We start from the raw sequence: 25,455 nt of genomic DNA on the forward strand, positions 1-25,455 counted from the left end.
AAATAACACACCTAACATATAAAACAAAGGACCAGAGTAAAGTTCTGTTATCTCTTTGAACCTTAGAAAAACGTTTAATGCAAATTTGTGCACATAAAACACATACATACAATACAGTGCATACAGTAAGTATCATAAAGTATAAATGCTTTTAATGTTGGCCTACATTAGTATGTCAACACATACGGTTGTACATCTCATCTACTGTACCTCATATTAAACCGGTCCACAATGGACCGAATGCACACTAACTGGACCACTTTGGCCAAAGCTGGATCCACAACAAGAGATAGTCTTCTGCACCTGCTCATGGCAAAAACTACATATGATGAAAACAACTGATGAGCACATGTTTAGTGTGAGTAGAGCATTTGAGGCTGGTGTGTGTGTGTCCTACACAATTATACAGTAGATACAAGCTGTCTGGTTCATTTTGATACTAAGTAGAAAGCTCTGTGCAAGTCTGAGCTCAGGCAGGAGGTCCAATCCTAGCTTTTTGGGAATTTACTCCTCCTGGGGGGGGGAATGGTGTAATCCATAGTCGCCTATCCTCTATCAGTTCTTAACATTACTGCAGATACAAGAAGACATAGAAAGCTATTAAATGCACCCATGCTCTGAGGGCAGAACAATTAAGGAATGTCAGTTTGTGAACTAATCTAATACAAAATACTGAGAAAAAAACAAAACAATTTTGTTAAAGAAAGGGGGCTGGTATATGGCATATAAAGTGTCAGGCAAACTCTGGTACACCAGCAGTTTATCTTAACTTCACCCCACAACTGAAAACAATGCAAAGAAGCACACCATATAAAACAACATGTCTAATTAAAATGTTAAAAAAACATGACAGAATGGAAACAATATCATATATCAAGTATTCATAATATACAACAATACAATAAAATATAAATCAAACCTAAACAGGAATGTAGTTCTGGAAAAGTACCACTAGAGGTCAGCAAATATTCATGCTCAGATATCCAGTTATACATTTGAAATATTTATCTGCAATGACAAGTTTCTTCTGCTTGTGGACTTGAAACAACTTACAGACCTTCACTCCTTTTCAGTGTAACCTCCGTTCAGCTCCACATAGCAGCAGCAGCAGTAGTAGTTGTGGTAAACACTTGATCAATTCAGCTAAATTCACTTAAGTTACATTCTTGAAATGAAGTCTCACAGTATAAATGACAGTTGTTGTTGTTTTTTTTGTTTTTTTTTAAACCAACACTGACTTGTATGTGCACAGTGGTCTCAAATGTCTCACTGAATAACATCTTGGATCTTGACACGGTTACTGCATTGGGAGGAAAAAAAAAAAGTCTTCCCATGTATCGTAACTGACTCATGCAGTCATGACATTTAATTCCCAGCAAAATCTGCTGAAACACTTACTCCAACGCTCCCGTAAAGTTTTGCTTTTTCTCAGTTGGTAAAAGTTCTCTCTGTTTGTCTTTTTTTAAGCATACTTTTAAGTTCATTTGTCTGTCTGGCCGTGAATCCCGTTCCAGGATCCCGTGTTTCTTCTCGTGTCTACAGCGTTTTTGGATGCGTCTGTTCAGTCTCTGGGCAGGCACTCCTCCTCGGTGATGCCCTGAGCCTTGAGCTCCTCCAGAACGTTGTCCAAGTGGCCCGGGTCGGGGTAGCCGTGGCCCGTCAGGTTGGAGCCGAACTCTGTCTTGTGGTGTACCTCGTTCCAGATGACTGTATCCGACTCGCCGGTGGTGCTGGATGTACCCACGGAGAAAATGAGCCGGCGGTCCCACGCTACCAGAAGAAGCCTCAGAACCTGGACGGAGAGATGAAGAAAGAAAAGATGACGCTTCGTCAGGGAATCCCCTTACATTAACTTGAACCCAACCAGGAAGTTAAACCGCAGAAAAGACTTTACCTTGCGTCCCTTCTCGCTGTCAGGGAGGTAACAGTGTCTGGGGAACCCGCGGGCAGTGAAGGGTTTGCCTGGATTCGGGTGCTCTGGGCCCTAAACAGCGAGAGCAAAGGTCATCACATCATCCAAGCAAAAATAACGCTTCCTGTAGTCATCATTTAGAAGCTAGTGTTCATGCAAGCATGGGTAGGACTTTACCTGGATGCCAGGAGGGATGTTATAAATGATACGGATGGTTTTGCAGTCCGGGTGGCCCGGTAGCGAGTGGGGGATGACGTGGTACTCCATTTTGCCGGGGGGCTGGTTGCCGGTCTTGACTCCGTAGATGGTCTTGCAGGTGGGACACTGCAGGCTGCCGTCCTTGTTGCCGTTGTTGTACATAGCGACGAGGCATTGGAGATGGTACTGGTGGCCGCACTGTGCGAGGCGGCCCACTGACTCGGCCCGGGAGATGCCACCCACGCCGGGGCCTTTGTAGCCTGATGGCCCGGCCAGGGCCTCCATGCAGATGGTGCAGTCCTGAGACGGGAAGACAAGTACGAGTTATGACTTGCCCAGTCGGATGCAGACGGTTTTCAACATGTGTTTTCCTCATGTTGGTCTTTTTAGGTTCAGCCAATTAAAAACAGGTCTTTCCAAATGAATGAAACAAAAAACATCGGTAAGGGACAACTCACCTCCTCTGGCGGATTGCGGACTTTCTGAAGGTACCTCTTCACCACCTCCTCAGGGGTCTTCCCTACGAGACGGAAAGGCGAAATAAGACGATCCATTTATGACCAGAATGCACATGATAGGCGTGACTGCACACGAAAAAAGCAAACAAATAAGCAGGCTTCATGGTCAAACCCACCTTTACGAGCCTGTTTCTTGGTGGTTTTGCGACAGCAGTGGCCCAGACCGGGGACGGGCTTGATGTCACTCTTGCTGATGGGTGGAGGATGAAGCACCAGCTTGGGAGGGCGGGTCAGGCAGACAGGAAGTCCTGCTGCGCTCATCAGGATGCCTGTAATGCCTGGAAACAGCCAGTAGAGGGGGAAAGTGACACTGTATTTGGGGTTTAGTCAGTGGTGATGAGCTCTTTATTCAAGGAATTATCTATTAACCATACTCTAGAGGTCTGGTCAGGTTAACTTGTTAAATTTAGGGCTACATGTCATTAACTGTGGTGTCTGTAGGGCAGTAAAAGTAAAAGTCTATTTAAAGAGCTAGTTGAAGAAAGATGAATCCTCCAAGTTTTGAGAGCAGACCTATTTTTAATTAAGCCCTTTTGATGGATTCAAATATAATGGATATAAAAAAATAGTTGCCTCAATTTGTTTACCTGCCAGTGCAGGATGTACAGGACTTGATCCATTCAGGTTCTTGACTGGAACAGTTGGCACTCTGAAAAACAGGGAAACAAAACACATTAATCAAAAGACACACAAAAAGCAAGCATGCGACTGTCCGAGCCACCTCGGCCTACATCGAAGGCATCAGATGAGTCACATGTTTTAAAAAAAAAAAAAAAAAAGGTGGAATGACAGAACATTGGAGCTTCCGGTTCAGTCAACGTCAGCAGGCTGAGGAGCTTTTGCCGAGTCATGTAGAGAAGAAAACAGATGCTGCTCATCACGACTTGACTTACTGTCCTATAATTACCAGGTAGGCCCCCTGCTATGTGAGGCTTAAGATTAGGATTGTGTGTACTGTAGCATTATCGACAATTTGGACGTGGCAAAAGAGGTATTTAGCTATTAGTTATTTTTCAAAATTGACTGAAATCAGCTTTCATTTGAATCTAACTGCAAAGCAAGGAATCTCTGTCTGCCTGTGTTCTGAGCATATCTCAAGGACCGCTCATCCGATCTACTTTCTACTTGGCAGGCGTATTGCTGGGGGATCCAGTGGATCACTTCATCAAAGTTGGTGCAACACGCAACGCGTTCAATATGAATAAACAAGCACACGGCTCTGTGTGACAGCAGGGGCGGAGCCTCGGGGGCTCTGTGGACATCGGGCAGCAGACTCTTTACACTGTGGGTTTACTGAAATATGCAAAAATACAATGCACGTTTGAATAACTAATAATAGTAAAAACTGTTAATACCACACAGTAAACGTCCTGCATTAAAATGTGTCCTTGAAGTGAGGAGTGAAAAAGAGGCTTCATCAGCACAATGCACTTCAAGTTTAAAATGGAGCTTTCAAATCCAATATGATGCTGGATGGTTTAATAAGTAACGATGTATAATAATAATAAATGTATAAGTAGCCTGGCTGAGGACCCGAGAGAGCGCAGTGTTGAGTGTGGAGTATGAGCGGTTCTCCAGAAAGCAGCAGCAGCGCTCTGCCCGTTCTGAACAGGCACGTTTTGAATGCTACTAGATTGAATTCAAATGTCAAACCATCCTTCACCACTGCTGTGCTGCATCTCTGCTCATCAACAGGCAACACACACATAAACGCATGTCACTATTACTATCCAGTCACAGGTGTCTACTTACGGTGTGCCAATTCTGATAATTGTCATTTTTTTTGGACAATGCTAGAAAGCACCGAAGACCAACTCAAGACACTTTCTACTCGTCGCAGTGTTTGACTTCCTCCGGTACTTGTCCGTCCATCCCTCTCTCTCTCTTTCTCTGTTTGTGTGTGGCCGTCGGGTATCCTCCCTCCTTTTATAGGGATAATCCACCTGTTTCCATCTGTTGACTAAACTCCGGGCTAGAGATCCTTCACAGGAGGGATTACCCGTCAGTTACCATGTCACACTGCCAGGCTGCCAGAAGGCCGACACGAGCACACACACACTAACGAAGTACCACCGCATCATAGAATCCTAACCTTAGATTGGGGCAGGAGCATTTTAATACTCTGTTGTGTTACATTCATCAAAGCTGTCCATGGAAGTTTGCCGTCTGAACTCACTGATCTATTTTACTGGAACTGGAATGTTTACAACCCACATTCCCCGTCGATTAATGCTCACGACAAAGAAGGCCAATTAACTAGAAGAGCTACACTGATGTGTTGTTGGTGTTTGGGGGCCTTTGCTCCTCGACTGCCTAGTGGAGATGTTTACATCAATCTATTTATCTTTTATGTATTTTATTCCTTCTTTCTCCCCACAAAGACAGCCCATCCTCTAACTTTTATTTATTCATTTGAAGTCATTATTTTTCTGTGTGGGGTTTCTTTTTTAATTTTTTATGTCTGAATGTTTATTATTATTTACCTTTTATTTTTGACATTTATTCTCTCCTTTTGATTTGTGCAATGGGAATAACACATTTAAAAACAGCACTGCATTTACAAAAACAAAAAAAACATTCCCTAGAAATCTTTTCCTGTGTCTGTCTCCACCTATGTAATTACAGTTCATTTAACTATGTATTTCATTAATATTGTTTTTGTGAGTATATTTTCATGTTATATATTTGGTTATACTTTACCATAGTCTCTAACTGAAACTTTAAATTGGTAAAATGAAGGACTAAAAGAAATTGGGTAAAAGCGAAGAGTGGGTGACACAAGACAAAAAATGTTGAACAATGCTTCAATGATAAGTCTCTTTTTTAGAGAATGTTAAAATTACTCACAAGCTGGAAGAATATATGTGTCCCTACGAATGATGCAACCATGAAACGTAGTCAAGCGTTACTAAACTGAACCTGACAACCTGCCTCCACTGTACTCTGTTAAGTACAAGTGTCCGCGCCATACGTGACTCACCTAGTCACAGAGACGTTCTCTGGCTGGGTTAAACATGAGCATAATAAACTGACCGACATCGGCGAGTCATATGATAATACAGATTAAAGGAAGGTGAAGGAAAAGCAGTCACGTTTCTTTAATCCCGGCTCATCGAGGACCTCCATCTGGACGGACACACACACACACACACACACGCACGTATACACACTTAACAGTGTAGGTCTTGTGACACGCTTGCAGAAATCAAAGCCAGTGCGGTGAGAGGAGAACGCATCACAACAGGTGTGTGGACCAAAGGTCACTCTCGTCCCTGTGATGGATTTGTGACGTCAGCGACCCCCTCGGAGTTCAACACTTCACTCGGAAACCATCTGCTCCGTTTCACTTCGGGCAAGCAATGACATAACAATAACAAATGTGAGACTTTTTTTTAGGAATATAATGATTTTCCTTTTGTTTTGACTTCCCCATTTCTTACTAGCTTTGCTCGGACCACACCCATCTTCAAACTCGGCCTTCATTTTTATCTCAACGACACGCACCTCTTTTGTGGCTGCATTTGTAGCCATTTAGTGCCACTTGTGAATTTGGGGATAAAGCAATAAGACGATGACAGCAGGAGCACTAAGTGGCGTCAGGAGCAAATAGAGGGCGAGAAGAAGAGCGAACATCGGAGGGCTGAGCGGAGAATCCCCGGCTCACTGTTGATCGGTGACGTTGGTTCTTCTAGCTTCGCCACAGCAGCAGCAGCAGGTGCTCTCACCCGATAGGTTGAAAGAATGGGTTTGACACACAATTCACCCGACACAAAATACAGATTACTGGAGCCAGGATATTAAGCCTGTGGTGTTTGGTATTAATATGAGGCTTAGCTGGATGGCTAACGCGAGGATTCTGAGAGTTGGAGTTTTCTGCAGGGGCAATGTTGGGTTTGCTCACGTCGAAAATCCTGTTAATTTTTTTTAAATCATAGTACTCCAAGTAGCTCCATGCAGATCTGCGAACGTGACTGCATGCGTTTGATTAATTTATTGCATGTTACAGCCGAGGCAACTGCAGAACAAGTGAAATCTAGAGCACTCCAGAAATGTCGCTGTTAGAAAACGTTATAAAAAGAAAGGCTATAATTGGAATCTGTCGCAAAAAAAATTGGGACGCTCACAACAACAAGGCACCCGAAAGAGAACCAGCTGCGAAACTGACAGGAACGATAACATGATGAAGGAACAGCAGTGCTCTTGGTCCACGAGTCTGCTCGTAACCTCTTTCCACCCCCGACCACAGATGTCTCGCTAATCAGCGGCCTCTGGCTACGACACCTGGATACTGTGATTTGTGTTATCCATCAACACCGATGCCAACGACTGTTGTGTCTTTACAATCAGCTCATGTTTCAAACGGGAGGTTTTTAAAACAACAAAGTTATCCAGATATCTCAGTAAACCTGCCTTATGAAACAAGCCCCTGGTCCATACTGGTTGCTACGGTTACTAACCCCAGTGCTGACACACACAAGTCCACAAAGCATTTTCGGGCTTTTCAGATTTCTCGAGGCCCTGAGCGACAAATTGTTTCCATGAAAACGATACACAAACTACGCACTGTATATATTCGTCTGTGTGTGTGTGTGTGTGTGTGTTGGCAAAGTAAATCCATCATCCAGCGACGGCATGACGAATGTCTGGAATGCGAAAGACTTGCGAGAGCTCGGCTCGTTCGGCGTGAATGCTCGTCATTGTTTTTCCAGGGAAGTGAACGTGCCCGAATACCCGACGGACTTTGTCACAAAGATGAAAGGCTCAAACGAATGCTAATGAGACACTGTGTAATGAGGGCTTCAAACTAATTACACAGTCCGGTCTGAATTGTCTTACACTTCGGGTTTAGTTTCATAAACAGTATATTGATAACGGATGGAATGTCCCATCAAACTTTAAACAATAAGAGCCCATTAAAACAATGCTGGCGCTCAAACCGACACACCGCTTATGTACTTTTTACAATATCATTTATTTGAATTGTTTCCATCTGTTCTTGGTCGGTTAGTATGTTCATAAAAAGGTTATTGTATTCTTATATTGAACTCGAAGGCCGACAGTCACAAATGCTCACCAGCTTGTCACTAACCGCCTTGAGCTAACTCACAGTGATAAACAGAGATATTTATCCACGGCTTCATCAATACGAGCGATCGACATCACTATTTGATCCACTGATCATATAATGATATTATACTAATCATGTGTATAATTCAGTTATATATATATATATATATATATATATATATATATATATATATATATATATATATATATATGCGCAAACTGACTACTACAGCGGTTGTGTACTCACCCAGAGGCAATAAGGGCGCGCGACTGAGCCATGGCTATACGCTGCAGCGCAGGTCGGCTCAGCCCCGCCAGGCTGGACCGGGGCGGCAGAGGGGCTGCGCAGGCGGCAGCACCAGACGAAGACACTGGACCCAGGACGCGGGCCGAAGGCGATGGCGTGCAGGTGGAGGCAGAGGTGGAGATGAGAGGCGGGCCCGGAGCGGGCGCCGCGGGAGCGGAACCGGCGGCAGAGAGGGAGGACGAGGTGGAGGGGTGCGGGGGGGAGGTGGCAGCGGATGAGAGGGTGGTGGCGGCGGAAAGGGGAGGCGGTGGTGGAGGCGGGAGAGGCGGCGGAGGGGGCCGGGTGGAGGAGATGGAGAGGGCACCGGTGGCTGAGCCAAGGAAGGACAGTGAGTGGGGGAAGCCTCCTCCGTAACCGAAGCTGGCACTGCCAACACCGCCACCGCCGATGAAACCGACGCCTCCTGCACCACCCATACCACCAACACTGAAGCCACCTGGCACCCCGACTATGGACGTCCTGTGGGGGGAGTAAGACCGAGACAGGGAAGGAGGCCGAGGGAGTGTCAGCGAGTACGAAGACCCTGGGATGGGGTAACTACTGATTTTGGGACTAGGTGGCTTGGTCTGTGGCGGCCTCCGACCCAGAGTGTGAGCAGACATGGCGCCCGCTTTGACACTCAGCACCAGCATACACTGCTGACAGGCGCAGGGTTGTCCTAAGGAAGTGATGGCTGAGGCCGGGAGCGCCCCACTGGGGTACGCGCTCCCGTTTCCAGTCCCACCGCTGCTCATCCGTACCCCCATGCCCACCCCAGATACGTCCACACCGAGCAGTCCTCCATGGCTGGGCATGGACATGGGCCCCCAGGCGTGGTGGGATTTGGGCAGGGGCCCGGACACCAGCGGGTAAGCCAGGTCGGAGCGGCGCTGGATGCGTCGGCAGCGCTGCGTCTGCCCGTTGATTTGGGTCATGCTCTCGAAGTCAATGAGGTAGCAGAAACCCAGCGGCGCCAGGTCCAGCCAGGGCTGCTGGCGATCGCGTGCTGCCTGTATAGCGATGCCCACCTCCGTGTCGTACGCCGTCCAACTGCCAGCGTCGTTCTCCCACTCCCACAACCAGCCCTGGCCTGGCGCTGAGGTGGGGTCGTAGAAGCTACGTCGTACCGGTCGAAGGGTACCTGAGGCAGGGGTGAGGAGGTCAGAACAATGCAAAAGACCAATGCACTTTGTTTGGATTTTGAGAACTGCTGGCAATACATTCCTATTTGCATTTGGACTATTTCTGTGAATAAAACTTTGGACCGATTCAATGACGATTTCTACACGGCTTCCACTGTCACTATGAAGTCATTCTTTGGCCCTCGACCTGAACGACTATCATGACGGTTGGTGACAAGAGGTAGTTCCAAATAGGAGATAAGAGACTGTTTACTGTAGACAAGTGGATTGCAACCCGGACAAATTCAACATGTCTGTGTTTGCTTGCTAAGGATTTGGGCAAACAGGTTGCCCCTGGTAACAGCACACAGTGTTCTGAATTCTGATTGGCTGGCAGGCTTGATCCAACCCAAAGCTGGCTGTGTTTGCTTTCCCAGGGAGTCCAGAGAAACTCTACGGAGCCTCCATACTGTAAAGCATTCACACATCCAATCCCGTGCCTCAAACCTCAAAGATTAGTGCATTTGAATCCACAAGTGTGAGATGAAACTATTGCGGGATCAGAAAACCTTCCTAGAGTATACTTACAACTAGGCATTTAAAATACATGTAGTATCAAACATTCTTAGCAAACCATCTCTGATGTCCTCTGAAAAAAAAAAATGAGGAAACAATACCTATAACACGTAATTTGGAACAGTATTCTTCGACATTTAACAAGACAAGGGAGTTCATTCATGAGATCTGCTCCCATCGACCCCATTTCATCAATGACCTCAGACTCCTGAAATTCTTCCCCACCCTTCTCTCTCCTCTCTCCTCCTCCCTGTCTCCTATTTAGACTGGGGGCCCTGTCTGCCTCCAGACAGGGCCCCCAGTTCTTCAGCTTCTGCTGGGTTTGGAAAACAAACTTCACAAAGGCTTTTGTCAGCCAATGTTTAGAGAGAGAAAGGGGAAATGTTGGCTTCTCTGCCAAAGTAAGACGCCTGACAACTGACAACTCCCTGCTTTGTCTTACTGCTCTGCTTGCCTCTCTTTAGTGAAGCTTTGACTTGTGAAAGATGATTTATTATGCCCACATTCTGCTATAAAAGACAGTAAAACCATTTTTTTTTAAAGAATACATTTGGTGTGTGTGTGGTTATGACTGGACACTTCAGCTGCCACTGTGGCCTTTGTGCCAGTTGCTAACACACACACACAAGCCCAACCAGTATGACTCACTTCACCACCGACACCTTTCAGAATCACAGACAGAAATCTCCCCCTCACCTTTAAATGAAATGTCACATAATACAGAAAAAGGTGTAACCGAGACTGGACTTGGGAATCTACATTAAAAAAAAAATAACAAAGAAAAACAGAATGCCATTGTCATTGCTGCAAAAAAGGAGACGCAACAAAACACTTCTGGAGACAGAATCAACATGAGGGCTTGCAAAGACAAAGTAGACAGACACACATGAGCAATACAAAAAGAAGAAGAAGGAAAAAAATAAAATAAAGGGCCTCCACCTCAGGCCCGGCTATACACCGCTCCAACCCCCGCCCCTGTGTGTGTCTCTCTCGGCTATCTCACCTGTGTCTTGTCGGAACTGGTGCATGGAATGCAAGTCGATGATGTAGGGCGAGAGGCGAGAGTCCACCTGGCCGAGGACAACACTACCACACCGCGGGTCGCTCCGGATGACTGCCTCGATGTGATGACAGACAGCCGGGCTGTAGGGCCGCCAGCGTCCGTGCTCGTTCAGCCATTCCCATACCACCACGGCGGATGCTAGTAACATCCTCCTCCTGCAACAAAAAAAAAAGGTGGAGAGAATTTTTTTTTTTTTTACTGACAACACGGAGGCACAGATGTAGGCAAAACCGCGAGGATGATGATGATGATGATGATGATGGGGCGTTTAAAGACAACCTGCTGCCGCTCCACCGTGCATCCCTGCGCACAGCGGCGCTGCATCCATCTTGGACAGTTTGCAAACCAGATGTGTTTTCCTATCTGTGAATACATATATATATATATATATATATATATATATATATATATATATATATATATATATATATATATATATATATATATATATATTCTTGCCATGACACGAAATGCAAACCGTACCTTCCATGTTTGTAGTTTCGGTTATGCAGCAATTAGTAGGTCCTTTAAAATCACACGGCCAGGGTACAGTGAGTTTCAGTGCGCGAGAAGCTTGATGCAGGATGGTTGCATTTTACTCCCTATGCAGATGAGTGACGTCTGCTGAAATCATTTCTCCGGCACAATCAAGTTAGGGTGAGAGGAGAAAATGCAACTTGGATGCTCACGGTGGTGCGGCACTCCTGAAGTAGGTTACTGTGGCTGCACGGCTCTTGATCGTGCCGTGCAAGGTTGCGCGTTTCTTTGTTTCTTCTTTTTTGGTACTAGATCTGTGCTGCCGGTGAGGGAGGATCCGATTCCTGGAAGCAAATAATAGAAATATTTACCGGGTTAGATCAGCTCCAGTGTCTCCAGTCAAAGCACAGAGGAGTTTGGGTGCGTTAGCAGCCTAATGGTCCACCTGTCACTGTGAGAATGTCTTCAGTCTTGAGGTAAAATCACGGATTTCTGGTTACATAATTGCTTTGATGATGTTTCACTGCAACAGTTATGTTTACGTTGACTCTGGTATACTTATTGGTTCATCCATAATGTCTCGATCGAGGGGCTCTCACCCACCACTGAAGATATTTTGGTCGGTGGAAAAACAATGTTTGACACTCGCGTGCGTGAACACTCCCACACTCACGCTCCTCGAAGACCTCCAACGTCCAATCCGAATCGAGCCTGCGTGCCGTCTGGCCAATCACCGACATGTCACATCTCACACGCACATTGTACACTTCACACCAGTATGAATTGTTTGTTGAAATGTTTTTGCATTTGTTACTAATAATAAAAACGGCTTTAAGACAAGAACATTGTCTCATGATACGTTGTGCCGTATTGTGAACCTGAAGAGAAATAAGTTGTTAAAATTATGGAGATGCCGGGGATTGAACCCGGGACCTCATACATGCGAAGCACGCGCTCTACCACTGAGCTACATCCCCATTTATCCAAAAACTTGAACGAAATTGCGGTTTTAATAACCATAGCAGATGTAATCGTACTGTTGGTAAGACGGTACTAAAAGGATAGTTCTAATGTAAGAAAGAAAATCCTCTTTTATGGATTTTCTTGCGTACAAACATTTACACATGTACACATTGTGCGAACACAAACGACCATGAACTGCCTATAATACTTTAATTGTACAGGGAAGTAACTCAAATATGTACATCTATCACAAGGGTTTTGAGTTTTAAGTAACCGTATTATATGTTTTAATGTCATGGTATCATCATTACAACAAGATATATATATATATATATATATATATATATATATATATATATATATATATATATATATATATATATATATAATCTTATAGTTTTTTAGTACATTAAACATTCTGATATGTTTACTACAATTTAAGCCACATTGTAACTCACATACAATGTGAAATGTTACTTGATTGAAACATTAATATGACTCCAGTTGCAACCAAATATTGTACTGTAAATATTCTTCCAATTGCCTCCTCAACTTATCATTACAGCATGAATCCACATTTAAGAAGCTAGGACAATCTACATTTTGTCAATTGTCTTACCTAAACAATTATAAAAACTCTTCTGACGCTCAATCAATTAATTTACTAATGTTCTCATATTTATATCATGAACAATAAAAATGCAGTCCATTGTTTTTGTTGTTTTTCTGTTTTTAATTTTCATGTAAATGAAAAATAAACATTTAAAGATATAAAAAACAGTCCACAATAAACAATATGCAATAAACAGTACGCTTGACACAATAATACACATTTTTATTTGAACAGTTTTTCTGGTAAACATTTAAACACACATTTAAAATGCAATCCATTGTATTCCTTCATATTTATAACAGCTTCATCCATCAATCACATATTTATTCTCATGCCTCAACAGGAAGTGAAGTTAAGACAAAAGCCAAAGCTAACATTGAGGACAAGGTCTCCAGCGGTATCTAGGGGGGTTTTATAGGGTGATTCCAGTATTGTAGACTACTTTGAGACTTTTCTTCGGCAGTGTGCAACAGTATTTACTCCTTCATGTTGGGAAATCCAATGTACACAGAATATATTTTAACATCTAATTAGGAAACTTGGACTAATGACCTCTGTAGGCTACTACATCCGAAGCCTCCAAAGTATTATTTTTTTTTGTACACTGATCTCACAGTGCGGTCACATTACTGATGTCTATGTCCTCACTTCCCTCTTGCTCATACCAGATGGCACTTCCAGAGAACTGCTTTAGATCTATCAACAATCCAGCACCCCCACTTGCTTTGCCTTTACCTTCCCCATCTCCCACTTTCTCCCCAGTCTCTCCCCCAGCCTCCACCTCATCCGTTAGTCTGTCTTGTACCTCTGCCTCCGAACTCTGCAAACTTGAGTCATCATGTGTGTCACTTCCTTCTCCCTTAGCCCCACCAAACTGCCGCTCCTCCTCCTCCTCCTCCTCCCCTTCTTCCTCCTCCTCCTGGTCGTCCTCCTTGCTGTCACTCCCCTGGCTACCACCCTCCTCCACCTGTTCCTCTTCATCTTGGACTTCCTGCATTTCTTCTCCATCCTCATCTGTATCACTTTGAGGCCACAGCTGGACTCCGAGACGTGTCTCCAGAGCGAACACTGCCCTTCTCACCCGGTCCCTGACCCCTCCTTCCTTATACACCATGCGCCGCACGGTGTACTCTCCATTGGCCTCCTTGTTCAAACTCTTGTACAAGAAGAAGAGCAATACTAGGAGGCCTAGTAGAGCGAATAAAAGGATCAGCACCGTTGAAGTCGATGATGTATATGTGATTTGTGAGTCAGCCATGCCTGAAGTGAAGTGAAGAGAGAGAGAGAGAGAGAGAGGTTACCACGGTCGCACAATTGGATTTATTCATTTCTGAATATTGTTGTACTCTGTGCCACCGACACTTGAACAAATAGTTAGGCAGTTTGGTCGTTCATGCCCCTCTCTCTCCTGTACAGTTCATATGTAGCCGAAGCAGCTAGTTAGCTTAGCTTAACATAAGAGCCATTGCTAGCGTTTATTTTAGGCGAAACTACGCTAGCTAGCTGTATCTTCATATTTACCATACAGAGACAAAGTATTCCTAGAGTTTTTCTTTATGTGATATATTGTACTTGGGTGCCACGTGGGTGTGTTTTGTCATACAAAACAATAGTCTACTAGGCCTTCTGTGCATGAATGATTAGATGATGTCAGCGAATGTAAATGTCACGTTTTACATGAAGCTATAAAACATCCCTGGAGGTGATATAAAACAGGTTGACACAGATGCTGAACACTATGAGGACTGTTAGAACGTGGCCTCAATCCACTGGTGGTCCTTTCCAAGAGCAACAGAAATCTTCTCATTCCACAAAGCAGACAGCTTAGATTTATAAATGTACTTTACCTCCTCAGAGTAGAGTAGAACAATTCCACTGGCTTGGAGTCACAATTACAAGCAGAATATAGAAGAACTCTTTGTACTTTAAAACAGTTGTGAAGTTTTCAGGAGATCCATTGATTGATATTAAGGATCTAGAAGAAAAAAAACATTAGAAAACTAGATAATGGTTCATGGTGCTTCCAGCTAAACCATTAGATGGCGTCACATAAAAGATTACCCATTCAGTTCAATTGCTGTAGCATTTGAGGTTTACCTCACCAAGAAATGCCAATATTAGCTTTAAAAAGCTGCGAAAGTGGCTTTAATTTGAACATAAAACATTTGTTCTAAATACGGATATCTAAACCAGACTCAATTTACAATAAGAGTCATATTTTCTGCTGGCTGACACGTAGCCAAAGGTTCATAATTGCAATATAGAAACGTACATTGGAAGATGTGACAGGAAGTCTGTATTGCCTTTTATCTTATGTGCATGTAAACTGTCTGTATGGTCTGGGGTGGCAGGAAGCTAGCAGAGCGTTTGCAGCGTTGCTGGTTTCCTGTCAAAAGGATATTTGAACAGCATCAGTCAGCCTGACATGGGTGGAAACTTTTTTCGTCATGGTTAGTTAGAGTGTTGCAACATCTTTTAATGTTGTTTAATGAAAAAAATAAAAATACGATTTGGGAAATAAGTACATGTACCTAACATGAATTTAAAGCTGAAATGCATGAAGATCATTTGTGGCAACTTAATGCCTGAAATGATACGACCATTTAAAAACATGAAGCACATTAAGTTAAATATTCATATATCTAAGCTCCGAAATATGAATAGCGCCAGAGTAATTCAATATAGAAGAGCAGCAGAAACACAAGACATTTAATATCACGATTAATTAAGAATAGACACAAATATGTGCAGCAAAAAAAAAAAGAGTTAAGATAATGTTAAATATATTTTTTAAACGTTGGAAATAAACTGTGAGGCACTTACCCTTAAGTCGTGAGCAGAAGATAAAGTTTGAGGTCTCAGAACATGAACGTGGTTAAGGGACTGACTTTTGAACTGTGTGTGTGTGCGCATGTGTGTGTGTGGAGGAGACAATGACGCAATGAGAGAGGGGCTGATGCATGAAATGTGGAGAAGAAAGCATGCTGCAGCCCTTTGGGGTAGGAGGAGGCTGGAGAGGGACTCAGATTAAAGATAAAACCATGCAGGGTGTGGTGGAGCACACAGATAACCAAATGTGCAATTATTTATGGAAAGAGGAAGACATCTTATATTTTCTCCCTGCAAAGTTGCCTTTCGGTTTGCAGCTCAGGTGCAGATTACATCGTGCAGCATAAATCACATTGCATTTAAAAGATAAATTCTTCAGGAAACATATACATTATATTAGACGAGGTTAACATGATGCCATGCTTTGTCAAAAATCTCACCATCAAAATTGAACTTTTTAAAAGTAGAATTTATGAATTTCTTGACGTCACGTCACGTTTAAATGACAAGACAACCCAAGAACTAAACCACGATCTAGATAAGTCTTTTGAATTCCCACAAAAATATTAAGGTTTTTGCTTTAGAGATTTGAACCGAAGAACACGAAGAGTACATCTTCATAATGTGAAAGAAGAAGACCACATCCTGTTTTCACTCCGGACGCCCGGCAGCCACAGCTCAGATGTCAAGCGAAGTTTTACAGCATATCACCCAGTGAGATATCGGTGTGCAATCATGAGATCATCTGCATTGACTGATGGAGAATGACAATGTTAAATTGTTATCAGATATTGTTTTTAGGTCAATTAAGATGCTAGATCTTTATTTAGTTTTGAAGTCGAAGTATAAGATGAGAAACTTTTTTTTTTGTTGCTTTATTTCCTTCAAGGTGGTTTGGGTATATTTCCATTCTTGTGTCTTTTGATTTGGATTTTGGAGTTCAATACTTTCTGTAGCTTCATATTTACAGTACAGACACGAGAGTGTCATTAAGCTTCTCATCGAGCAAGAAAACAAACAGCCCCTTTAAGAATACTTAAATAAGATAAATTTAAAAGAATGGCGAAAAAGGCCTCTATAAAATGTGAGAATTAGCCAGCGTGTTACATCCTTAATGGAGGCAATGTGTTTTGTGTCCATAGGTCTATTTAATTGGAGTGTGCAGCCGTTGCTTTGCACACTCAACATGTAGACTGTCCAAGTAATTGTAAGAAATACCAAAAACATGTGATCATGATCAGAACATTTCCTTTAATACAAAAGGAGGAATGCATGTTTATTAAGCTTTCACAATGTAGTCTCATTTAATCTGCTACTGGATTTACAGTTAGTGTTGGGAGGTCAGTGCATAAAGAAATATAAAGCGAGTAATAAAAGGGATAAGCTTGAAGTGGAATGTACCATTGTTACATATTCACCGACCGACAGGTAACAGAAAAATGTCTCTAAACGTAAATGGCAAAAAACACAAATCCAAAGTAAAAAAAGAAAAGAAAAAAAGAGCCATCTTTAACACCAATATAAATGCAAAAATGATTTCCATTTCAGAGAAACTTCCTCTTTGAAATGCTGTTCTGAGACTGCACCGTTACTTATGCTAGGTCATATTTGCATGTATTGTATACAGCATAACTTCGGCCATGTCCACAGAATAACTCTTATTTTAGCTTACAGCTCGTGCACAACTGACGACTAAACTCGAAATCAAGTTTATTTTAGGGGGCACAAGATACTGCGGCCTTTCTACACAAGTCTTAAGGAAAGAGGCAAGAATTTATGTGTATTTAATCTCTTAATGATTATGTGGACAAATACTATGCCGTGTGAGATTACAGAAATCTTTGTAAAGCCGCAGCTCGTTCCTGATAACGCGTAAAAAAAATGTTTAAAAAAAGGGAAAAAAAGTGCTACCTTTTCATCGACTGCAAAGACGACACAAAATCACGATACACATAAACTATTCAGCTACACTCCCGTCAGCTATCAGCCACACAACTCTCACGGTCATGGTATGTGTACCACAATATTTTTCTACGGTTACATTTACACATGGCGTCCTATAATGAAGCAGTGAAACAAAGCATAAGTCACACAATGAATAACAATTGGGGGCCTGATATGACATCACAGTTTAGCAGCTTCAACTACTTGATTAAATAGCCCTAATGGTTATATTTGTGAGTGCTTTAGAGGAAGAAAATCATGTCGGAGGTCCCCATTTGCTTTGCTATCATAGGTCATCCTTCATTAACTTTAACACAATGCTTGTAATCAATACTTTGTGCAATATAAGTGTGGGTAATGCAAAGCTCAAAGCTGCACTATATGTGCCACCAAAGAGCTGCTACAATACTCCTTCATATGAAAAACAAAATATTATCTCACTGTCAGAATTCACCTTTACGGAGATGACGCCCTTTCTCAATCACAGAGGCTGGAAAACATTCACAGAAATAATGAGTGGTCTCGTTTTCATCACAATAGTGGACCTGGTTGTAAGCCACTGAGATCCACAGCTAGTCGGCATCCTGCACTACACTCTTCCACTCACACAGCTCACGGTACTGTTGATTCTAGTAAGGCTACGGTCTGGATTTAGTAACTATGCCCTACGAATGTAGTGGTTCTCTGCCACGCTCATACATCCCCGTCCTCAATTCGAGCCAGCTGTCTTTCCAGTAACTCTATTCTCTGGCTCTGAGCGAGGACGACAGCGCGCAATGCCTTCATTTCTGCCAACAGCTCGTTCAGCAACTCGTCCTGAAAGAAGGAGAGAAGGAGGAACGTGTCAGAAAACGACGACTCGGCGCACTTAAATCGTTGCAGCGGTCAATACGTCTCATTCCGTCAACTCGCCTCCCTCTTTGGCCTCTCGGTATTTCCATCCGTCTCCCGCGTGGCTACTCGGGGCTGTGGCACATCTTCGTCCGCCTCTTTGGCGGCAGAGCCAGACGTGGGCGCGGCCGCGTTGCCGGGCGGGGCGGCCCCGGTGCCAGAGTCCTGCGAGGGAAGCTTGGGTTTGCTTCGGAGGGTGTCTCGGTGCTTGGATGGAGGAGCCGAGTAGCCACCGCTCAGAGAGACCAACAGGGGCGGCGCATCCTGCCCGGCGATCCATTCATCAGCCAGGAGAGCCGGCTCGGAGCCGGCTGTGTCCGGGTAAAGGTCTCCCTGAAACAGATCCGACTGGGGAAAAGAGGCGGGGACAGAAAAGTGTTGCATACATTTATTATACAGTTATGGATACACTTCCCAGGCATGCAAAAGCTGCTTTCACTTTTTTTTTTTTTAAATCTTAATTTTCTTTTTAAAAAGGCGGTGCATGTCTTACCTTTCGTGGTACAGTCATTGAAATGGGTTCCACTTTCCTTTCATGCAGTTTGTAGAACCTACAGAAGACCAGGACATTAGTAATCACAATAAAGTATATATATCCTATTCAATATTTTTCTTTTTATTAACACACATGAAAAAAAACATGAATCTAAATGCTTTATTACTTATTGATGCTAACTGCGGCACTAAGGCCCAAATCCAATTGTTCCTACAGAACATATACAGGAAATCCAACACGTCGTCTCAATTTGTTGTTGTTTTTGTATTGTTGTCTTTCAATGGACTCGGTTGATGACAAGGAACATATACAATTTGATCGGCAGCCATTTAAAAATATTTTGAAGTAATTAAAAGAAGGAAAACATCACCAAACATATTTACCTGGCAATTTCGCACTTGTTGACATCGACACCTCTTTTACTAAGAAAGCCTGCACCTCTCTGGGGCTCCTTGCTGCTGTACAAGCTGAGGAAGTGAACATACGGGGACTCGTCCGTCACTTCAAAATACCGGATGGTGCAGTCCCCCTGAAAGCCAGCAGACAATCCAATTAAGACCACAGACCCGAAGATGAATGGGACTCGATACCAATTTGACCATTTGCATAATTCTGTGTCGTCAACACAACTTAGGTCCTACCTTTCCACACAGGTAGACCATGTTTGTGTCAGGGTCGTAAAAGGGTAAAAGGACCCCGTTACTTGTATCCATCTCCTGGACTGCCATTGGCTCAGAGAGATCCTTCTAAAAAAAGAAGAAAAAAAAGCACAAAACATTTATTTTTAATTCTCATTAAATCTATTTTTTTTTTAAAGTGTCTGTACATGAAAAAAACGTTATGGTTTAGATGATGGATTGGCAGTAGTTAGGGCATGTAAGGCGCCAACAACTACTATGGTATGTTAAATGTCAAGTCAAACTCTTAATGGGATAGGGACATCTTTCTTGCTGTAATCATTCATCCAGCCTTGTAAATTATTATCTGCTTGTTTTGACTTGCTCCAAACAGCTGACGCCTCATGTTGCCTTCAATAAGTTAAGATCAACTTAATTCATGTGCATCCACCACCTCAACCGCCACACACTCTTGGTCTTACTAAATAAAGTGTGCATTACTTCCTACATCGACCCTGAAAGAGACTTACCGTATCCCACAAGGCCATCTGTCTCTCGCTCATACGGCTAAAGCCTGTTGTGAGGATTTTCCCATCCGAGAGGAACACAGCTCTCATTGGCCTGGTGCCATCATGGACCTTCTCCTTCACCTGGGGGGGGGGACGACAACAACAGGTAAATACACATGCCCAATAGAGTGTAGCACCACTTATTTTTGATATGCATCTGCACGCATGGCAACTAATGTGAAATAACCTTGAGGACGGTGCCCCTTCGCGGGTCGATGACACGCAGAGCCTTGTCCTTGCAGACAGTACAGACAGCACTGCCGTCCTTGTTCCAGCCGACACTGTAAATCAGGTCTGGGTGGGCATCACTCAGCTGGTACACAAGCTCCCCCGTGCCCACGTTCCACACACAAATCACATTATCGCAGCCTGGAGAGGGGAAGACACAACATCCATTCTTTAAGTGCGTGAAACAGGAAAATACATTTAGGGAGATTGCCGTCTTGTGATCTGAGAGATCTGCCGAGTTTGTAGAGCATGCCTGATGTCTGTGGAAAATGCCATTAGGAGCTGTGTATAGCAAGAGGAGGATCTGAAATGGATATGCAAGACGGTACAGTTCTGAAAAGCAGCAGGGAGCTAATGTGGGATTCGGAGGATTGTAGTGATGTGGTCTGATTGGTTTCAGAGGAAGCCGACAGAAGGGTCAACTTTTACAGATGGAGGGACACACAACATTTAAAAAGCCGGAGTACAAAGATTTTAGCGAGGGGCAAATAAAGATTATGTCACTTATTTTGAAAACCTATTTTCTCAACAAATTCTGAGTTTGACCGGTTTTGGAGATTTCATCATCACTCGTTTGGAAAACGATGACATCCTGTACTTCTGAGCACCAATGAGAAGAGCCGAGGTGGACACCTAGAAAAAGGCTGGACCATGCACGTGTGCTAAATTGCGACCAAATTGTTACAGAAATAGTGAATGTGAATTCCTGGATATTAAATGTTCATCTGCAATTTTCGGTCGCAATCCCAGTAACATTTGTTTACAAATTGTTCTGAAGTAGGATAACACACGACATGGTTAATGGGTGACTTTTTCAATCTTGACCTCTTATCCCAATATTTTTGTGTCGAAGAGAAACAAAATGGGGCCAACAATCTTTAAAATTGGTCCAGTATTGATGGAGAGCAATGCAGCCGGCAGCCACGAAACGGGCTGAAATGTATTTCTCCCTGACAATCGTAGAATGGACGTCCACTAAAAGTGTTATTCTGAGTGTCCGACAACATTATGGAAAGGGCCGAGAAATAAAAACCATTACCCTGCGCTTGATCCGGCCCCTGTTCTCTCTGGATAATGTGAAGAGTTTAGCACATGGATGACAAAACATAAATACCGTTGGCAGCCATGCTTCTCATAGGCATCGTCAGTATTGGTTAACAAGGGAACATGGAAATGTGGCAAAGTCGATTTACATTCGACAACAACAACAACTCGTCCTTTGACATGTAAATCTATGTAAAAACATATAAACCACATGGGTCTTCCTAATCAAGTCATCCGTCAGCAGTCACAGACACTACAACAGAGACGTTACCTGCAGTCAGGAGGATATTGAAAGCAGTTGGGTGCCACGCCAGGATTCCCACTCTTTTACTGTGTCCCTCGAGGTTCACAATGGGCTCAGTCATTGGGCTCGTCAGGCCCCCGTCTGGGATCTGCCACACCTTCAGACCGCCGGGGCGAAAAGCAGACATTTATTTGTGAATGAGAGCCATTCAGGTGCATGAGAGCTCCTGTTGTTTTATGTAATGCAGCGACATGTTTCGTGTCATGTTTCTGGGCACAGAAACGGGGAAAAAGGTTCGTCAGGCAGAGCAATGCCACGTTGAAAATCTTTATTTTTGCCTAATTTCTGCTCTGCTTGTGAAAACACTGAGATGTTAACTAGTCAGCATATTAACAATCACTCTCAAATAACTAGAGGCTTTTTAAAACTGAAGGTTTTCCTTGCTCCGGAGCAGCACAACATTTTGAGACGTACTCTTACTTGCTTTCTCCTCTGTCCGTTAAATATGAAGCTCTTAGCTACGAGACGTGAGCTTAGTATAAAGAATGGTAGCAGAGGGAAACTAGTCCAGCACATAACACCTCACAAAACCACAAATTATCAATTCAGAATTTGTACAAGACAAATAAACAAGATATCATGTATTAATTATTCATGTTTATCAGTGCTTTGACAAAAACAGGTCAGACGTTTCCCTCCTGCTTCCAGTGTTTGATCCAAGCTAAGCTTACCTTCTCGTAGCTAAAGCGTCATATATCCATCTTCTTAAACAACTCTTGGCAAGAAAGAGGGAACACATGTATTTCCCAAAATGTCAAAGTATTCCGTTCAGGTTCTCTGGAATGCGCACTAAGCCGTGTGTCAGAATAAAAAAGGGGATTTTAATCAGCGGTTACATCGTGGGCCGTTAAAAACACGAGCAGCTCTTTAACGGCAACAACAATATGCTGAAGAAGAAATAAATTCACTGCCGGTGTTAAGAGGTCTAGTTTACACAACTGTGGTCAGGAGGACCTATGTCTTATGTGACACTAATAACCGATGAAGGGCCAGAAAACCAGCAGCACACGAGCTTGACCGAGGCGTGAAACTACCTTTACGGTGCAGTCCTCTGAGGCACTTGCAATGATGTTGTCGTCATGAGGAGACCACTGGATGTCCAGCACCGGCCCCGCATGGCCGCACACCGTGGGACACGTCTGATCGATTCTGCCGCTCTGTGGGAGGAAACTAAAAGTTAAGATCACGACCCTGTGACGGCTGGCGCAAAAAAAGCTTTTTAAAAGCGCGCTACAGGAGTAAAACCGTTGTAAAACTATTGGTCTTGTAAATGTTAAAGTGCTGCATAGGCATCGGCCAGCCATGGGTCGAGGCGTCAACGACTTGCTGACACATTGCTTTTAGTAGCAGAGTGAAAGACTGGAAACAAGATAGAAGCTTAACATATTAATATTCATTAATATATTGATCTGCTGTATTTTTGATGCCGAACCTTGCTGATCGGAACGACGAGGAAGGCCCCTCCGCCGCTGGCTTCGATGATGACGGCGATGAACTTGGGGTTGACCGCACAGAGGCCGGTGTCCCACGTCACGCGGGACACTCTCACGTCGTCGATGCAGTGCTCGGCTTTCCACGCCTGGGCAAAGACGTGGCGGAACTTGCTCTGCCTGACGACACCGCGCCGGAAAGACATGTCTGTCGGAGAAGGAACAAGAACACGAATAATGTGGCACATCCAGCTGAAAACATCTGGGAGAGTGAACAATATAGCAAAGCAGGACTTTCGATAATAACGACGTTGAATTCATCTGCCACCTTTATTGCGTGGGCAGTTTTATTTTCTAAATCTTTTTTGGGGAACCACACAATAATGTTTAACGATTTTTTTTTACTTTAAAACATGGGTCATGTTTGAGAGACGGAATCGACTGTTCACATAAGAATGAAGAAAACAACAAACAAGATCAAATCAAACTAAACTTTTATTTTCGGACTTCTGCTATTCTGAATTGTACACCTGTTAGTTCGGAGTTTTGCTAATGTGTAACTAGATGATGTCTCGCTGTACTTTCGGTGTTTGATAAATAGCTGTGTTTGTTTGAGATGGGCAAAATGTTTGACATGGACTCATGACTCACTTCAAATATAAATACATGATAAATGACAGCTTTAGTCTTTTCCATTCCAAGCAAGTTAAGCAAATACACTCCGAATTAAAATAATTGTACATTCCGTTATTTCACAGCTCATTCGACAAATGCCCAACACCTTTAGGTTGTCAGCTAGAGGAGAGGAAAGGGTCCAAAAACAGCAGACACATTCTTTCATACTGGGGAGTCAGTCCTGAAAAGCTTCAGTGGGACAAAAGGGCACCATGATCCGCCTCAAACCAAAACAAGCCGTGGCAGTGAGGGGAAGGGGGTTGGGCAGCCAGAGCTGCTGAGGCAACTCGGTGTGCTGCTGCACGGTTCTCATAGATACGATGTATTTGAGCAGGTATGCAGGTGGTCGTCTCCATTTCGCCCCCCGAGTAGCGAGCGAGGATAAAACGACTCCACATCCACGCAGCTTTGAGAGCCACAAACTGGGACACTCGCATCCGTGATAGTCCAATAAATGATGTGGTGTTTAGTTCCCTTCTATATAGTTACAAAAAACATCCACATGGTACTTTACACCATTTGCGTTGGGTGTTTCTATTGTTGCCTGCACGCAATGCGAGCAAATTTGGCTTTTTTTGCAGAGTAAACTACATGCATGCGCGACAAAGGGTGCGCAGCAACGCATAGTTGATCCCAGACTGAGACATTTTTTTTTTTTATGGAAACGACAAGGTTATTGTTATCGAGTACAATAGCATACCTGGCTTTCGACTTCTCCTAAATGGAAGAAAGAAAGAAGAAAAAAAAGGATCCCTAAAGACTCGGGCGTGACAGGAGGAGGCCAATAAAAATAATCCACCGCCAGCAGCAGTAACTTAATCCTCTACTGTGTCACGGCAGGCGTTCACGTTGATTGCGCAGAGCTATAACAAAACACGTCCATTAGAGATAAACACGCATCCGTACTATCACCAAACACTCATCTGTCCTCGCGCTAGTTCGTCAATAATTGCGCACGTCTGGTGTAGTACAAGCCGAACCTGACCGCGCATGTCCCGTGCCGATACAGAGCGACGCTAAACGATGCACAGCGACGCTGGAGGGAGTCGGAGGACCGAGTGCAGACCGGGTCGCAGGACTACGTTAGTGTTCGCCCCGTCTCCCTTCGCAAACCACCAATTTGATGAGCAGAGCAGAATCCCAGACACTTCCGCCTATGGCAGGATATATCAAAGACACCAGGGGGGTCAAGAGGGAGACGGTCCGTCTACATCCGGATTCCTGTCTGACAGACTGGATGTGTGCGCATGCGCAAGATCACCATATTAAAAACATTTACCCCATTCGCTCAACGACGACTGAACCATTGTTCATTTACAAAACGTACGCGCGCACGCGCACCCGTGGGTGTATAGAGAACGGGGCTCTACTTCTTCTACCGCGCATGCGTTAAACAAAAGTATGCATGAATACTAGTTTTCGAAGACTTGTCGACTTTTGTACGTGTTAAGAAGTGCCATAAAGAATGAGCAATATGCTGGAAAAGCTCCCCAGCAGGCTGCGCCACCTTTCGTTGCTCCCACTTGGTTAGGAAGGAGCTGAACCAGAAAAGCGTGACCCATGCCATAAAAAGGCTTGTTGATTGCACACTGCTGGCAGAGGCAATACGGTTTGAGGAGGCACATGTACGTTTT

At 43.8% G+C, this 25,455-nt stretch overlaps 2 protein-coding genes, 1 long non-coding RNA gene and 1 other non-coding gene across 6 annotated transcripts; all 4 read right to left on the reverse strand.

Annotated features, from left to right (window-relative positions):
- Positions 1 to 49: 49 nt before the first annotated feature.
- dtx4a (deltex 4, E3 ubiquitin ligase a) lies at positions 50 to 11,846 on the reverse strand. Of its 3 annotated transcripts, none has more exons than XM_034557708.1 (10): positions 11,664 to 11,846; positions 11,225 to 11,562; positions 10,682 to 10,896; positions 7,943 to 9,122; positions 3,216 to 3,277; positions 2,745 to 2,906; positions 2,569 to 2,630; positions 2,090 to 2,410; positions 1,895 to 1,984; positions 50 to 1,792 (listed from the first exon to the last, which is right to left on the reverse strand). In XM_034557708.1, the coding sequence occupies exons 3-10, from the start codon at positions 10,887 to 10,889 to the stop codon at positions 1,562 to 1,564; spliced, it is 2,316 nt and encodes a 771-aa protein (XP_034413599.1). In that variant the 5' UTR covers positions 10,890 to 10,896; positions 11,225 to 11,562; positions 11,664 to 11,846; the 3' UTR covers positions 50 to 1,561. The 3 variants fall into 3 exon arrangements, with proteins under 3 accessions (XP_034413599.1, XP_034413600.1, XP_034413601.1); XM_034557709.1 differs by having other exon boundaries at positions 58 to 1,792; positions 10,682 to 11,104; XM_034557710.1 differs by lacking the exons at positions 11,225 to 11,562; positions 11,664 to 11,846 and adding an exon at positions 11,021 to 11,083 and having other exon boundaries at positions 58 to 1,792.
- Positions 11,847 to 12,123: 277 nt separating this feature from the next.
- On the reverse strand, positions 12,124 to 12,195 carry trnaa-cgc. Its single transcript has one exon. It is a non-coding gene; the product is annotated as a tRNA-Ala (tRNA).
- An 800-nt stretch (positions 12,196 to 12,995) lies between these two features.
- LOC117747637 lies at positions 12,996 to 15,749 on the reverse strand. The gene is made up of 3 exons (XR_004611435.1): positions 15,618 to 15,749; positions 14,642 to 14,769; positions 12,996 to 14,054 (listed from the first exon to the last, which is right to left on the reverse strand). It is a non-coding gene; the product is annotated as an uncharacterized LOC117747637 (long non-coding RNA).
- A 1,105-nt stretch (positions 15,750 to 16,854) lies between these two features.
- Positions 16,855 to 25,057, reverse strand: coro1b (coronin, actin binding protein, 1B). Its single transcript, XM_034557025.1, has 11 exons — positions 24,522 to 25,057; positions 23,149 to 23,354; positions 22,751 to 22,873; positions 21,684 to 21,813; positions 20,328 to 20,509; positions 20,102 to 20,221; positions 19,596 to 19,700; positions 19,338 to 19,483; positions 18,952 to 19,009; positions 18,480 to 18,806; positions 16,855 to 18,383 (listed from the first exon to the last, which is right to left on the reverse strand). The coding sequence occupies exons 2-11, from the start codon at positions 23,350 to 23,352 to the stop codon at positions 18,261 to 18,263; spliced, it is 1,518 nt and encodes a 505-aa protein (XP_034412916.1). The 5' UTR covers positions 23,353 to 23,354; positions 24,522 to 25,057; the 3' UTR covers positions 16,855 to 18,260.
- Between the last annotated feature and the right edge of the window lie 398 nt (positions 25,058 to 25,455).

Source organism: Cyclopterus lumpus, chromosome 18 (assembly GCF_009769545.1).
Source record: "Cyclopterus lumpus isolate fCycLum1 chromosome 18, fCycLum1.pri, whole genome shotgun sequence".
In the NCBI taxonomy this organism is placed as follows: domain Eukaryota; kingdom Metazoa; phylum Chordata; class Actinopteri; order Perciformes; family Cyclopteridae; genus Cyclopterus; species Cyclopterus lumpus.